At 39.8% G+C, this 17173-nt stretch overlaps 1 protein-coding gene across 1 annotated transcript; it reads right to left on the bottom strand.

Annotated features, from left to right (window-relative positions):
• Window positions 1–791: 791 nt before the first annotated feature.
• LOC308143104 (galectin-4-like) lies at window positions 792–3985 on the bottom strand. The gene is made up of 5 exons (XM_080513801.1): window positions 3907–3985; window positions 3128–3216; window positions 2254–2458; window positions 1609–1722; window positions 792–951 (listed from the first exon to the last, which is right to left on the bottom strand). Exons 1-5 carry the CDS (start codon window positions 3922–3924, stop codon window positions 946–948), a joined length of 432 nt encoding a protein of 143 aa, XP_080369927.1. The 5' UTR covers window positions 3925–3985; the 3' UTR covers window positions 792–945.
• Window positions 3986–17173: the final 13188 nt, after the last annotated feature.

The raw sequence follows: 17173 nt of genomic DNA, 5'->3' as shown, positions 1-17173 counted from the left end.
TATGGCTAGCTTCTATTGTTCCATTGCTATCAGCACATGGCCGAGACTCAGGACAGACTTCCTGTTCTCTGACAACCTCCATTTGGAATGTAGTTTCTTGTGATCCGCCATCTTGTTTTGTAGTTCCATCACCATCTCACACACACACACACACTCCCTCCAACTCTCTCTCTCTCTTTCTCTCTCCACACACACACATGCACCTACACACACCCAGCTGTATATAGATAGTTAGAATCTGGGTTTTATTTGTTTTCATTGTTAATAAATATAATTTTTGGAATCATACGTTTCATATGTTTTATTAACGTGCACAACGGTGAATGAAATGTCGACCTCTTCTGTGTCAAGAACTCCAAAATCCTTCAACCTTGACTGTTAATTCTGGTAATTGTAATTAATTTAACTATTAATTCAAATTCCTGATTAACTGTTTAGTATATCTTATGAGACTGATATAACTGAATTGGCTATCATTTCCTGTTTAGACAGGTGGTGCTCCGAGGTATCTGATACACATCAGATTCAATTTCAATAACATTATTAATAACTATCTTTGATAATTATTAATCATTATCGATAGCCAACCATAACATAAATAGTGATCCATATGAGGTAGTAAATCCCTACACAATTACTGCAATGCAAATTATTAACTGAAACTATTTAATTAAATTTAATAGCACTAAACCAAATAAATTAGCTTACGTATATGTGATTGGTTTGGTTTTGGAAAATGTGAAAACATTTAGCGCAGTTTGATTGTTGTGCAGAAACAAACCCAAATTGAGTTGGATTAAGAAACTTTATTGGATGGAAAAACTGCCCAAAATACAATTGAGTTAATCCAATGAGTTATTTGTTTGAGTGTACTGTGATAACAGCATTTCATGCGTCTTGTCTTGACTTGTTTTACTCCTTGTTTCCTCCCATTCTTCCTCCTGTTCAGGCCTGAAAACACAAATAGAAAGAGAAAATGACACATGAATGTTTTGTCATAGCAGATTAGTAAGACGAGCAATGATGTAAATGTAAGACATCTGGGGGGGGGGACCACATTTCTTTGAGAACTAAGGAACATGTGGATACCACGGGAACAAATTGACAGTGGTCACGTGACGCCCCCTTCAACTTCGACAATTATCACCCCATCTCCAATTTATTTTTCCTTTTATCCTTTTATCCTTTTATTAATGAATAAATAATGAATGTATTCAAATAAATCATTTTTCGTTAGTAAATGATTTTCGATAATTTATTAATTTTAAGTAATTACTTTAGGAGTTGTTAATGAGTAAATGACCGTTTACTTCCAATAATCATTTAGATTTTTCATAAATTACTTCCAGTGATTTATTACTTTCAGTAATCTATTATTCACAGTATTTTAATGCTAATAACCAACCATGAATCCCAACACATTCAACGTCAGTGAGAACAAAACAAACTGAAGCTTTTATCTTTTAATAATTATAATACTCGCTCCCTTTCCTCCGGGATACTGATTCATGCCTCCTCCTGCCCCCTGGCACACACACAGAAATCCTCACTATCATTTCTGACTTGTAGCAAAGCAGCAAGCAGCATGTGGAGGAGTTCAACCCTCACCTCATTCACATCGATAACGTGGATGGTAACGTCTCCTCCGATCTGCAATGCAGCAACTCTATTCACAGGCATACGAAAGGCGAAGGTGTAGAATTCTCTTCCATCCACATGAATCTGCAAGGAAACGACTTCCTTAAATTATATGTGACAACAATATCATTTCATACAATGTTAACGCGGGTTAAGGGAAAAATTTAAAATCTCTTCTAGAGAGGGATGGTTGTTTTCAAATTGAATTAAGTGCTTTGATTAAACTGCAAGGTTAAGTTACTCTTTTTAGTAGTAACTAATAATGTTGAAATAACTAACTAGTAACTATAATTAAATAGTAGAGAGAGAGTGATATCTATTGAATACTCAACTATCTCTTAGCATTCCATCCAATTAAACTGTTTTGACAGGGAGAATTTGACATTTTCTTCCATTTGAACACACAGACTCCAGCGCTCATCCTCCAAATGCATGTTTCTTACTAATATGGCTCAATTAGTCAGGGTCATAGTGAGACTTTTCAACATCATCAGAATTATTGCTAAGAATCATTGTTACAATTGAACTGTAAGTAACATGAATCTAAAAGATAAAAAAATCAGCAGAAGTTCAGTGTTCCAGATGAAAATGTTTGTACGGTGAGTTTGTTCTGACCTGGAAGCGGTTAGCAGTGACGATGATCTTCATCTTAAAGGCCAGGCCTTGGGAGAAAGGCATGCTGTTCACAATTTTCTCGGAGCCCCACTCGTCATTCTCGCGAGTGTTGAACACCACTTTGGCACCTTGGTCAAAGCGAGGATTGATGTGCAGGGCGATGTTGTCGTATTCAGACTTTCCACAGAGGAGGTTGACGTAAAACCTGCCAGGTTTGGACAAAAGATATATATTGATATATATTTTGTTACGTGCAGTTGGGGTTCGTGGTGTGTGTGTGTGTGTGTGTGTGTGTGTGTGTGTGTGTGTGTGTGTGTGTGTGTGTGTGTGTGTGTGTGTGTGTGTGTGTGTGTGTTTTTATTTTATTTTATTATATTTTTCTATTTTATGTGAAGCACTTTGTGTTGCAATTTGTTTTTGTATGAAAAGTGCTCTATAAATAAAGTTTGATTTTATTTGGTTTGATTTGAGAGAAAAGTCTCACCGAACAAAGGAGCCTGAGATGTAGTGTGAATGTGATGTGAAAGAACCTAAATGGAGCTTTAAAACATGCATGTGCACCAATCAGCCATAACATTATGACCACTTAAAGTCAAGTCAATGCTACCTCTGTTACAGGTGAATTTTACATCATTTGATCTTCACTGTTGAGGCACTACATTGAGAAATCAAGTGCAAGTGTGACGATTTCAAAAGAATTTGACATTGACTGGATCAGAAAATCTCTAAAACTGCAGCTCTTGTGGGGTGTCACTGGTCAATATCCATCAAACGAGGTTAGAAGTACCAGCTCTTGCTGATGGGAATACACTGTGAAGCTTCAAACACATTAAGTTATCAAATAGTGAGAAGTTGTTTTTCTTTCCAAACTGACCTCTTTGCATCTTCAGGAGTGGAGCCCTCAAGGGAGATGCATGAACCCTCATCCTGAATCGATGGGATCGGCCCCAGGTAGGGGATAGTCTGGAATCAACAACAATAAACATCCGCAGTGTAGGTTAGACACATCAGGAAATCGTAGTCATGGAGATTACTAATCGATGGCACGCCGCTCAAAATGTAAAGTTTTACAGCTTCAAAAATGCAGCTTTTTGTTTGTCAGTTCAGTTCCTGTTATGATAAAGATTCAATAGATTCATAATGGGGTCCTCATGCAATCATTTCTATTTGTGTCAGCATTGCAAATGTTGGAAATTATTTGTGTAAAATAGTTAAAATGTAGGTAGTGACTAGGTTTCAGAGGGTATTTGATATTTCTTCAATCATAAGTTGATCTTTACGTCTGTGAAGATTCAATGAACACTCTAAGTACTTTCACTGAATGGTACTGAGGTCAGCTACAATCTCTCCTTCAGACCATACTTTTATAATTCAGAGAAAAAGACATTAACACAGCATTTTCACTTCATAATGTCTTTGTTTGGTTTCGACATGATGTAAATTGAAATATATTCTAATGTAATATAATACATCTTTTATCAGCAGGAAGTAAGAATAAATTCAATAAATAAATTAAGCTGGCAGCAATTGATGACAAGTGGTATTAATTTGATGCTGTTCTAAAACACATTACTAATGATGCTGGATGGAAGGAAAACATATTAATCATGTTACATAGTTAGCAGTGCAAATGCACTTATTTGGAATACTTACAGGGTTGATGATATGCATGGCAGCAGTTGGTGAACTGGACCCAGAGACAGAAAGAGAAGCAGGACTGCTGAGCTGTGTTTCATGTCTCATTTTATACTGGAGTGACGGAGGAGCAGGGTGGAGAACCTGTTGCATCACAGTTTACTTTACCGGAGGGGCCAAATCACCTGAATCACCTGTGTGCCAACAGAGCTGTGTGTGTGTGTGTGTGTGTGTGTGTGTGTGTGTGTGTGTGTGTGTGTGTGTGTGTGTGTGTGTGTGTGTGTGTGTGTGTGTGTGTGTGTGTGTGTGTGTGTGTTGAGGGATCAATATTCCACTCACTGTATTATTTTCTATGTAATTGTGAATATGTTGTTAATTAACGTGGAACTATGGGATGTTATTATGTTATTTTGTTATATTAGCCTGGTCATTTTTGGATACAGGCCCATACAGTACAATTAATGATAAATTCATCATTTGCTTTGTGCTTATTTGGATTCAGCATGTCAATGTTGAAATCACCACCAATAAAAATAAGAACATATCTTCCACCCAGTGCTTTAATGCTTCCACATTGGAGCCTGATGCTCTATATAAGAAGCTAATTAGCACATTTTTCTTTTTTTCTTTACAGATTTCTATTGTTGTGCATTCTAATATGTTATCAATAGCAGTTGTCATATTCTCTAATATCTTATAGTTCACGTAATTTTCTATATATATATAGCTACTCCTCCTCCACACTTGTTCTTTCTCTTTATATCATGAAATTCCTATCTAATTCAAATGAAAGTCCTTTATCATCATTAATCCAGGCTTCAGATATTAAACTATTTTGACTGGTTTAATGAATTTGCCTAAATACTCTTTGACATTGCTGTAGTTTGCATAGAGGCTTCTACTATTGAAATGAATTATTTATAATCTGCCATCTGTGTTTAATTTCTGGTTATATTGTCCTTCTGTGTAGTAACAGCAGGTGTCCTTGATATTGTAGAAAAAAATTATTGTCCGGATTTAACGTCATTTTCCAAGCCCAGTAGGTGGTGGTTTGTATAATTAAGTGTTCTCTGTTGTAGTTCATCGTGTTTCTCAGGAACTGCTTACACAACACCCTCAACATGCCCAAACTCAGTGTTTCTCAGGAACTACTTGAAGAACAGTCTCAACATGCCCAAGGTCAGTGTTTCTCAGATACTGCTTTTACAACATTGTCAACATGTAACTCATAGAAATAAAACAAGACATTGAGAAATTAAAAAAGAACTGTGCTACTGAGCAACGAAGAAAGCTGAGAAACCCCACAGTTTGATGACATGGTGAAGCCAGATACAACAGTTACAAGCCTGTTGCTTTAATGACCCAGTGTTCCTGGGGACTTAACTCAGGTCATACATGTTTGATGTAACTCTTAAATCTGCACCTAAAGAAAACAGTAGTTAAAATAACAGGTGAGCTTAGCTTGATGGTCCCTTCATTAGTATTTTGTTTGTAATATTGTATCAGTTCTTTTTGTATCTGGTACCTCTCATTGTAATTAATTCTTTTTAAGAAGAGCAGTGTTGCAAAAGATGAATAACATGTTTCCAACCTCCTTCACCCATATTCCCCAAAAAGAGCACTGAGGTCTGGCCACCAAATGTTGCTCCCGGTCCCACACACTAAGCTCAAATCCCGTGGTCATTGTGCATTTGAAGCTGCAGCACCAAAGCTGTGGAAAGTTTTCTACTTCAGCTAAGATATGTCGACTCTTGTGGCTCCTTCATGAAGCTGTTAAAAACATTTTTATTCAGGCAGGCCTTTGACCCTTAGCTGCTCGTTCTTACTCTTTTGTAGAACTATGTACTCTATACCTTTAATAATCATATCTCTGTTTTACTTATTTTTAACTATTTACATATTTTTTCTTCTTCTTTTCTGTTTTTAAGTGCTGTTAATCACCTTGTGGCTCATTTCTGGGAAAGGTGCTATACTAATACATTTCTATTCTATTCTATTCTATTCTATTCTATTCTATTCTATTCTATTCTATTCTATAGAACATGACTACACAAGGAGAGCTTCCTGTCTAGATGTAGTCCTACTCTGAGGCCTGCAGGTCATACTTCAGGAGCAGTAGTAGTAGAATGTATTGTGTCGCCTTAGTGTTCATGATTGTGATTATTGAGATAAAGCAGGCATGTGTAAAGTACTCCCTCCATCACCCAGCACAAAGTACCTGATGGATACAGTACTTCCTCCATCACCCAGCAGAAAGTACCTGATGGATACAGTACTTCCTCCATCACCCAGCAGAAAGTACCTGATGGATACAGTACTTCCTCCATCACCCAGCAGAAAGTACCTGATGGATACAGTACTTCCTCCATCACCCAGCAGAAAGTACCTGATGGATACAGTACTTCCTCCATCACCCAGCACAAAGTACCTGATGGATACAGTACTTCCTCCATCACCCAGCAGAAAGTACCTGATGGATACAGTACTTCCTCCATCACCCAGCAGAAAGTACCTGATGGATACAGTACTTCCTCCATCACCCAGCAGAATACAGTACTTCCTCCATCACCCAGCAGAAAGTACCTGATAGATACAGTACTCAGATACAGCGAGGTGGGTTGTATTTTGTTATTGCTGGCCCTGACTGAAAACCACCACACTCTACTGATTATTACTAATTTCAACATTATTTAAACACAATTTTACTTCAGCATCAACCTGCTTCAGCTGATCCAGAATGTTGCTGCCAAAGTTCTTACAAACTCCAAGAAACTGGACCAGATCACACCGGTCCTACAAACACCACACTGGCTTCCTGTGAGTCAAGGGATGGATTTTAGAATATTCCTGCTGCTCTACAAAGCGTTGAATGGTCTTGGAGGATGAAGCATTCAGACTTCTTGGGTGTTCTGGGACAGGTCTACTGTGTGTTCCAGAACCAGAACCAGAACCAAACAAAGTGAAGCACCTTTGAGTTTTTCTGCTTCTCACTTGTGGAACAAACTTGTTGAACACCTGAGGTCTGCTTGACTGTTTTAATTGCCTTTTATCTTTTAAATGCTTTTTATATTTTCTCAATGTCTTGTTTTATTTCTATGGTTTGCATGTTGAGAATGTTGTTCAGGCAGTTATTGAGAAACACATGTGCATGGACATGTTGAGGGTATTGTTCAAGTAGTTCCTGAGAAACACGGAGCTTGGGCACATTGATGATTTTGTTTAAGCAGTTCCTAAGAAACACGGAGCTTGGGCACATTGATGGTATTGTTCAAGTAGTTCCTAAGAAACACAGAGCTTAGCCATGTTGAGGGTGCAGTTCAAGCAGGGCTACACTGAGGACAGATAAACACAGGCACTCAGTCCATGCGCACAAAAGGTTTGTCAGACTGAACGTGTGTGCCCTCAGAATCACACATTGAGTCTGCTTCTGAAGACACCGGGGGATGTTGGGGTCTAATAAGACCAGAGACACTTTGTTCATTTCTAGGGAAAGACCATTTTTATTTGTCATGATAGATGTTGGAATCTCACAAGACCACAAAAAGTTTGTTCAAAGTTTGTTCGTTTGTTCATGCCAATTCTAAAACCAGGCAGACCAAATGAGTGGAGATTTGTTCAAGATTTGCAAGCTATTAATAACATTGTTGTACCAGCACACCGGTAATTCCAGATACAAACACCATTTTGGCTTCTTTGCCTTCAAACAGCACGTGCCACACAGTCGTGGGCTTGTGCTCAGCATTCTTTTCCATTCCATTGCACCCAGATAGTCAGTATCTGTTTGCATTCACTTATAAGGGTAAACAGTATACGTGGACTAGGCTGGTACAGGGCTTTGTGGAGTGTCCAGGGGTGTATGCAGCAACGGTTAAGCTTGACCTCGAAGAACTGTGCCTCCCGAAAGGAAGAACACTCATTCAGTACGCCGATGATCTTCTCGTCACCTCACCTACACCCGAGGACGGCAGAACTGATTCCAGCAGGCTGCTTCACTGCTTCTCAAAATAAATAGGCCCGCTGTCTATCCAACTCCTGCAAGAAACAAATGACACATTTTCTGCTTTCAGCAACAAAACAAACATTTCTTCTCAACATAATTTCGGTTCATCCATACCAATTGCTCCTTCATGGTTGTAGAAGTAGTGTGCAGTAATTGTTCTTTTTTTTTTTTTTATAATTAAGAAGTGATTCTGAAATCTGTGTCTGGAATCAATTAGTGACTTTAGCAACTTTATGTTGAGTGCCAGTATCATCAGCCAATCTGATTTTGATGTGTTATTGACAGAACACCATTGGGCAAATGGAGTTTCTAGCGCTGGTTTTGGTGTCGTCATTGAAAGAAGCTTGACTGTTTGGCCCATTGGCAGGTGGCGATGACGCACTGCTGTTATCTACTACTCTGGAATGATGGCGGCTAATTTAACAGCAAGATCAATGATACGATAGCGGACCTGCTCCAGGGACCTTTTTCAATACTATATCAATATATAATATTTTCTCATGAGGTGATGATGTCACTCAGTCCTCCACAATGTCCAAAATGAGCAAAAATGTGTTAATCATTCGTGCTGCATTAGTGCTGGTTTGTGCTGAAAGAGTGACTGTTTGTGCAGCTTTGTTTTTTGAGATATAACAGTTTATTATACAGTGATGACGTCACTCAGACCCCACATTCTACAAATTGAACAAGAAATGTCTCAATTGTTGGTGCTGAGTTAGTGCTGGTTTGTGCTGGAAAAAAATATATAATTTGTGCTGCTTTGGTTTTTAATATATAACATTTATTGTAAGTTGATGACATCACGCAGCACCCCACAATGGCCCAATTGAACAAAAAATGGTGTTAATCGTTTGCGCTGCATCAGTGCTGGTTTTGCACAAAGAATGATCATTTGTGCAGCTTTAGTTTCTCTCCCCATGTATCTGGGCATGACTGTTTCTGTTGTAGTGGTTTTCCTGTTTCAAGACCGTCTGCGTCCATGAAGAATGCCAAATCTTGAGTTTTGTGAGGAAATAAACACCCCCTCTATGTTTCTATTAGTGTTGTTTTATTTCTGAAGCTGCGCCTGCATGACGTCCCTCTCGTCTCCGCAGAGCTCTTCAAACGCCATCTACTGGTTGGGATGGACGAGTTGGGATCTCATAAGATCACACGATCTGCAACCCGCTGGTGCGCCACATAACCACGGAGTTACCCTGCTCTGTCTCCCTGCTCTGTCTTCCTGCTCTGTCTCCCTGCTCTGTCTACCTGCTCTGTCTTCCTGCTCTGTCTCCCTGCTCTGTCTCCCTGCTCTGTCTACCTGCTCTGTCTCCCTGCTCTGTCTCCCTGCTCTGTCTACCTGCTCTGTCTCCTGCTCTGTCTCCCTGCTCTGTCTACCTGCTCTGTCTCCCTGCTCTGTCTCCCTGCTCTGTCTCCCTGCTCTGTCTCCTGCTCTGTCTCCCTGCTCTGTCTACCTGCTCTGTCTTCCTGCTCTGTCTACCTGCTCTGTCTCCCTGCTCTGTCTACCTGCTCTGTCTACCTGCTCTGTCTACCTGCTCTGTCTTCCTGCTCTGTCTACCTGCTCTGTCTCCCTGCTCACTGCTTCGAGGCGTCATGACGCCGGTAAGAGTCACGTGTGGGAGGATGTGTGAATGTCTGCGCAGGTGAAACACGGAGCATTCAGGTGTGCAGCCCTGGCCGACGATGCTTAACGATGCTTACAGTTGGGAAAGAGGGAGATGAACTAAAACTGAAAGACTGGATGCGAAATATGGAGGGGAGCTGTGTGTGTGCGTGTGTGTGTGTGTATATATATATATATATATATATGTGTGTGTATATGTGTACATATATAAGTTAAATATATAACTAAAAGTTATATAAAAGTTATATATTTATATATATATTTTAACATTGATCATATATATTTGATCATTGATCATAAAAAGACGATCTCCAACTCGTGTGTTTGCTGTATCTCTTTTTACACGGCAACATTAATTAAATCAAGGCTGCAAAGAACAAACTTATCCCCACAGTGCCACCTGGCGATCATTTGTTGTAACTCCGTTCGTGCGTTTAATATCCAACGAAAGTTGGAGTTGGTCACAAGAATATGAGCATGTCTGTATCACAGTGATCCACAACCAAACAGTTGCAGTTTGTTGACAGCTCAGACAGGAGGTCCCAGTGGTTGAATTAATGTGCTTTTACTTTGGAAAGCACAGACAAACATGAAGCAATCACAATAAAAGGGGCAGTGAAGCCCCGCCTGCAGTTCTCTCCATCCCGCTTTATGGCTCAGAGACTTGGCCTTTAAACAAAACTCTGTCCGCAACAATCGATGGCTTTGACAGCAGGGCTCTCAGAACCATGGAGAACATCAGGAGGCCCCAGCAGGACGGGAACCCCCCGATTACGTTCTAAAAGAATGAGTCAACAATGAAACAAGCTGAGATTAATAAGTATAAACTGTGACCTTTTAATTCCAGGTGGTGCTGAAAGATTCGAGTCTTGTGGAGTTGGTGCATCATAGTGGCTGGAGCAACTTTATCAACCACCATGTTGCTGGAGCAACTTTATCTACCACCATGTTGCTGGAGCAACTTTATCAACCACCATGTTGCTGGAGCAACTTTATCTACCACCATGTTGCTGGAGCAACTTTACCTACCACCATGTTGCTGGAGCAACTTTATCTACCACCATGTTGCTGGAGCAACTTTATCTACCACCATGTTGCTGGAGCAACTTTATCAACCACCGTGTTGCTGGAGCAACTTTATCAACCACCATGTTGCTGGAGCAACTTAATCAACCACCGTGTTGGTGGAGCAACTTTATCAACCACCATGTTGCTGGAGCAACTTTATCAACTACCGTGTTGCTGGAGCAACTTTATCTACCACCATGTTGATGGAGAAACTTTATCAACCACCATGTTGCTGGAGCAACTTCATCAACCACCGTGTTGCTTTACTGTTCATGTCTGCACAATATTGACAATGATTTATAGATGAAGTCTAGTACAGTACTTTAGTAAGTAAAGTAAAAAGCATATTTTCCTGTCACACATTCATGATGTTCTCTAAACTATGTTGGTTTGAACTTGTGTTGAAGCAATCATCCAGGCCCTGTGGATAAAATGGCTGTGCTCTCTGCTAAACTGAAGTGTGGAGCAACAACAGAGGGTGTAAGGTAAAAGCTGAATATTAAAGATTTATTTCGGTATTCTGCATGAATGTTAGTTTTGCTGATCATGTGGTTGTAACTGAAGACGATGCTGGGACCACTTTATCCTCGACGACGACTCCGGTCAGAGAGTAGAGACGGACCCTGAGTGTTGACTTTATCCTCTTTAATAGAGTCGGTCGGCAGTACAGCACGTGGATTTCAACAAATGATGAATGAATGAACGATGAATGACGAATGAATGTAGAATGACTGATGAATGAATGGATGAATGAATGGCTTTGTGTAACAAATGAAGAATATACAAATCAGTAACCGATGGTAATAATGCTCCATAAATTAATGACTTACTTCTTCACGAACACATTCAACATGCAATGAGGGTCCACTACCATCTTATTATTGAAAGAAAAAACTCACGAACGAACAGGATCTTTTGACCGGATATTAACATGAACGATGGGAACCGAGTCGCGTTTGGTTGGGAGCCGTTCTTTTTTTCTCTCTCCCCGAGTTCACCCCTATGGTTCACACAATGAACACGGCTCAACACGAGGCCTCAAGGCCATGGAGTACACACGCCAGGCCTACACAGATATTTTTAGGAATTCTGCATACAAGTTTATTTTCTCAATCCAGGAAATCATGTGCGATGCGTTGATCTCAGACTCAGTTCTCTGTCATTACGCTTCTTTCAGAGCAGATCCTCCATCGTGTGATGACTCTGGAGTGTGTTGACGGTATGGAGCTGATGGAGATCACTACTTTCCACTTGACTGAGTGTCCTCTGACTGAACCCTGTGTTTAAATATAGATTAAACAGATTATTTTCAGGAAATTTCCAATGTGCTTCCTTTATTGTATGTGATGTTTATCCACTGACAGTCTGTGGGGAGCAGTTGGACGATGTGTAAAAATCAATTTAAACCCTGAACTGGTTGACGGTCCATCATAAAGCAAATGCAGCGGAACAGACGGCCACATTAGTGTCTACAGATACTTTAGGGTTACCAATTCACTTAAAAGTCATGTTTTCACACTGGCAAGATATGAGAGAACCGTGCACACATAAGAACATGCAAACTTCCATTTATGTAGGTTCACTGTGTTTGAAAGATTAGTTTGAGTCATGATCCGACAAAACATGTGTGGCACTATGAGTAAGTTCATGATTGGAAATAGTTTCCCACCCCCATTTTATTCCTAAGGTCACTTGATGTTTCTGAATGTAATTTCAATCTGTGGCACTAGCGGTCAATAGTAGTTAATATAGGTTTCACCAGCAGAGGGCACTCGGTGCACATCAGTGTCTGACCGCTGGAGCGGAAGTCAGTACAGGATGCGGTGGAGTAGGAATCACACCGAGCGTGCTCCGGTTGACCGATGTTTTTCTGTTTTACAGTGATACGAGCAGAAAATAAATATGTTGGATGGGAGATGAGTGGCTCATCATTTTCACAAGTATGACACATGCAAAGAAATACAAAGAGTTAACAGATGCACGTCAGTATGTTACATGTCTGCTTTTATAAAGACATTAATTCGTACTGAGGCCCGTCACAGTCTTCATTATTTTACATGTGGTTCCCCTCAGGGGAATTCATTGTTTCACCTGAAAAACCTAGCTCACACAGTAATGGAGGGAAAATATTCAAACTCTCCAGAAATGTCCCAAAGCCAGAAGCTGAACCAAGGACATGGCCTTTACATTAATGTATAATTGAGCTATTATTTAAATAATCAAATCTACTCTTGGCCATCTGTCTGCAGACTTCATGTTGGGTTTGGCCCAGTTTTATCGAAATCAAATGAAAAAAATTGCATTCTTGAGAACTGGAAACATCCAAGTTTCACCTTAACAGCTTTTGCTCTCAGAGTTCTGCCGTGTGTTTGTCTATAAACCCTCCCAGTGTGTGTTTGCTCTCCAGAGGATCAACCTGCAACCTCCTTTCATCACGTCTGTAACTATAAAGTTACACAAAGTTTCCTCAGAGCAAGACAAGTGCTGCTCGCATTTCTATTTGCCTTCGGTGGATTGATTCGACTTCTCTAATCGAGGCCGAGGGGAAATGTGATGTAAATTTAATGAACAGATGTAGGAAGGTTAAATATTGTTCTGCAGTTATTCACATTTCCGTGTTTAAAAAAAAAAACCTATGAGAATGAACACGAGCCACTGTGGCATTGATAAAAGGAAGTAGATGAGATGTATGTCTCACACACTGTGTTAACATTCATTCATTCATTCATTCATTGTAGTCCTACTCTGAGATGTCATGGGTGTGTAACCTGCAGTTCTGAAGCCACATGTGGCTCTTCAGCCCTTCTGTAGCGGCTCCGTGAAGCTTTAAATATATTTTATGGTGAGAAACATTTAATTTTTATTTTATTTATTCTCCTGGAAACGGTCAGCGAATTCTTCAAAGTTGATCATCTCGTTCTCGTCGGCCTCGGAGCAAGAGAGGAGGAACTGGATCTCCGAGGGAGAGTATTGCTTCTGGCTGTCCATGGCCTTGGAGAAGTCCTTCTTGGAGATGAGGCCGCGCGGGTCGGTCACGTTGTCGCGGAAGGCGTCCGACGCCACGATGTCTTTCAGCTTGAGGAACATGTCGAAGAACTTGAGGATCATCTCCACGTTGCTGGAAGACTCCACCAACATGTCCGCCATCTGCCTGGCGATGGTGCCATTCACCACGTTTCCTGAGGGCAGAAAGAAAATGATTATTTTTGAAATACAATGAAATAAAAAAAAAAAAAAATTACTTTGAAGATCATCAAAAAAAATTACAAAGTAATACAATTTAATTAAAAAAAAAAAAAATAACAGGGAAAAATAGTTGCGTGAAAGAACAGAGCAACATGTTCCAAATTGAGTAGAAATAAGAGAAATAAAACATCTTGTGCACTTAGAACATCGTCATCTACATCATGTATGTATGTATGTATGTATGTATGTATGTATGTATGTATGTATGTATGTGGATATACTTGGAAACACATTAGTTATTTTGTGTAAACATATTGTCATAAAATATACATTCATTATTTATATTGATTATCAAGAGGGCTTTATATATGGACATGTACATGTATGTGAGTATATGCATGAGCATCCGTGAAGCTTTCAATATATTTTATGGTGAGAAACATTTTATTTTTATTTTATTTAGACCCCAGAGTTATTTTCAAAAGGACTCATCTCTGGACTATAAAAATAGCTTTTAAAACAAAAAGCACAAGAGCTCAAATATTGAGAAACGGGGGGAATAAAATGCAAAAGTAGCTGAAAAAAACCTCAAATGAATTTCTGAAATCAAAGAAATGTTAAAAATGGAAACAAACAACTACTATAAGAAGAGCCCGAATGGTTGAAACAGATAAATGATCAACATTGTCAAAAAATGTTGAATGAAAGGGTGAAACACATACAATCATGTACATGAACTGAACTCAAAATTGTAATTAAATGTTGTCAGGATCTGAGGACGACCCAGAAGCAAACTCACACACAAGACTGGCGTTTGCAGGTTTTATTGGATTGTCAGGGCAAACAAGTGTATGACCGGCGTTCACGGAGGCAGTCCAGGCCCAGGCAGAGGTCGGGACACGGGAAGACGTATGACTTTCCCTCCACTACATTTCAAAGCCAATTATTGTACTTTCGACTAAATTTCAAGGAAGCTTGTCGTCACTCGTTCCTTTTAAGCTCAGCAAAGTCAGCTGTTGGTGTTTTTAACTTTTTAAATGTAATTGGCCACATGCTGTGTTCCTCACGCACAGAAGAGAACCAATCACAGTCAGCGCTCACACCTGGGATGGATTTGGAAATACGTCACCTCCGCTGTGTGTAGCAGCTCTCCCGCCTTCATTGGAACAAAACTCTGTAATGGAGATGGTAGGAGAACCTCCAGCTGAGGAACCAACACACCCATGGCCAAATCTCAACAAAATGTTGTTTGTCTTGTTGAAAGAAGTATTGCTGAGCCAAGTATTGAGCTAAATTCATCTGTGCAGAGCATTCATTGCATTGTAAGCTTGTGCTGTGTTGAAGTATGGCAGTACATTCAATTATCAGTAGTACTGTTTCCTCTCCTGCGTTACTACATGTGCATCATCATCTTTTAGAGATTTCTATCACTTTCCAGCGACATGGAAAAATGCCGGACGGATCTTCTGCGTCGTTTACAGATTTTTATTAAGGCATGTGTCATGTTGCCATGAAGCCAAGTGGTTCAACAGCTTGATGTGTTCTTGAAAGCAGAGTTCAGGTTTGTTTGCGGTAATGGACTGAATAAAAAAAGAGGCCCTCTTGTTTTTTGGGTGGGGATGTTTTAAATAAAAACATTCAATGACAGTAGATGTCCTTATTGCTTTTGATTGCATTTTCATGCTGAAGTTTTTACAGATGTTTCTATAGACTTTTTGTAGCAGAGTGGTTCTACATGTAAGTCAGTACATCAGTTGCTGGTTTCAGAGTTACAAGGTTCTGTAAAAGCACTGAGAAAACAAATAGCAACGCACCGATATTAGAAAATGTACTTTTGAATACTTAAGTACTTTCTAAAAGTAGGTACTTTAGTACTTTAACTTGAGTAAAATTTTGACCAAGCAACCTTTACTTGTAGTTGAGTAAAATTTGACCATGAGTAATCAGTACTTTGACTCAAGTACTGGAGTTGAGTACTTTGTCCACCACTGGTTATTTTTAAATTCAGAAAAACAGAAATGTGTTCAATTTGTTAATGTTTATAAATATTTATGCTCATATGTATTAATGACTGAAATTCTAAAGCTTAAAGAAACAGTTTAGTTACGCTTCTTTATTGAGGTTTCATTCAAAGCATTCTAAAATGCCTTGAACGATGAATTAATGTGATGTTTAAAAATATACCTGATATACCTTTTGTTTTCTCTAAACTCAGACTAACTGTTGTTTCACGTAAACCAGCCCTGAAACACATGAATTTTCTAAAAGGGACTAATGAAGCTTCTGCTTGTATTTGTTTAGTATATTAATAACATAGTCTTAATAAGTGTCTCTATTCACTTGCTGTTTGAAAGAAGCATAATGTTTTATCACTGAGGGCCTCATTCAATCTAAAAACATCTAAAAAAAAATCTATTTTTCCCTTTATATTTGAACTTATTACAATATTCTAAGATTGTGCATGAGGTTAAACTCCTGTTTTTGTCAGCTATTGAAATGTAATTAATTACATTGTTGGTTCTTTAAAATGTGACCTCCATTGTACAATAAGCGTTAAGCTTTTATTACATTTAAATAAAAAAAACTAAACCAGTTTCACTCGTGTTTCTTTAGAATTTAAGAAAACCAAAATCATTGTCAGTTATGTGTTTTGGGGTTAACCAAATGAACAATGATACAATTGTTGGGATGTCACAGGACCACAGAAAGTTTGTTCATTTTTTGGTTAGAGACAATATTCATTTGTCATGAGACGCAGTCATGACATGAATTCTGACCCAGGAATGTGATTGACCATCACACCCAGTGGGGGTGGAGGGCCTTCTGCAGGACCTTCCTCCCCCCTTTCTGCTCACAAGACTCTTCCCCCATGCAATTAGCCAGTCACTGATTGGTTGAAGCTCTCAGGCTTTGACACCTCCGAATCAACATTCGTGCAACAAAAGGCTTCAGCCAGCCTCCATTCTCGCTTGCAAAGCAAACTCCAAGGAGGTGGGTTGCTGGAGAGCAGCTCACCCAGCGTTAGCACACAGCTAACACCAGACGCTCTTGCAACCAGAGGCCTTCACTCCTCAACTTTTCTGCTGACCCAACCACGAGGGTCAGACCTTCCCCTGATCCAGAGACCAGCACCCAGAGTCTGCTCTCCAGGGAACCACCCGGTTCCTCCAGGACGGGACCAGGGAAACAACACCTCACAGAACTTCTTTGTGTTTTTCCTGAACAAGCAGGAAAACCATCACAGACCTGAGCGACCAGCTCCTCAGTCTGAACAAAGGGACAACCAGGAGCTGCAAAGAAGGACAGCTCCTGAAACATCAACTTCATCTTCCTCTCCTCAGCCTGCAGAACCAGCAAACCACAGTTAGCAGGAGGTGCTAACTACAGGAGAAGACACCAGCTTCCCT

Source organism: Blennius ocellaris (genome assembly GCF_963422515.1).
Source record: "Blennius ocellaris genome assembly, chromosome: 2".
Lineage (NCBI taxonomy): Eukaryota > Metazoa > Chordata > Actinopteri > Blenniiformes > Blenniidae > Blennius > Blennius ocellaris.
The sequence above is the reverse complement of the archived record's forward strand: the minus strand, read 5'-3'. Positions and strand labels throughout refer to the sequence as shown.

What these genes read in the sequence shown, in the direction of transcription:
- LOC308143104 (XM_080513801.1), bottom strand. An exon ending in ACTCCTGAAGATGCAAAGAG is followed by an intron (nt 2,459 to 3,127) that starts GTCAGTTTGGAA and finishes CAAACCTGGCAG; the next exon opens with GTTTTACGTCAACCTCCTCT. An exon ending in TCACTGCTAACCGCTTCCAG is followed by an intron (nt 1,723 to 2,253) that starts GTCAGAACAAAC and finishes GTTTCCTTGCAG; the next exon opens with ATTCATGTGGATGGAAGAGA.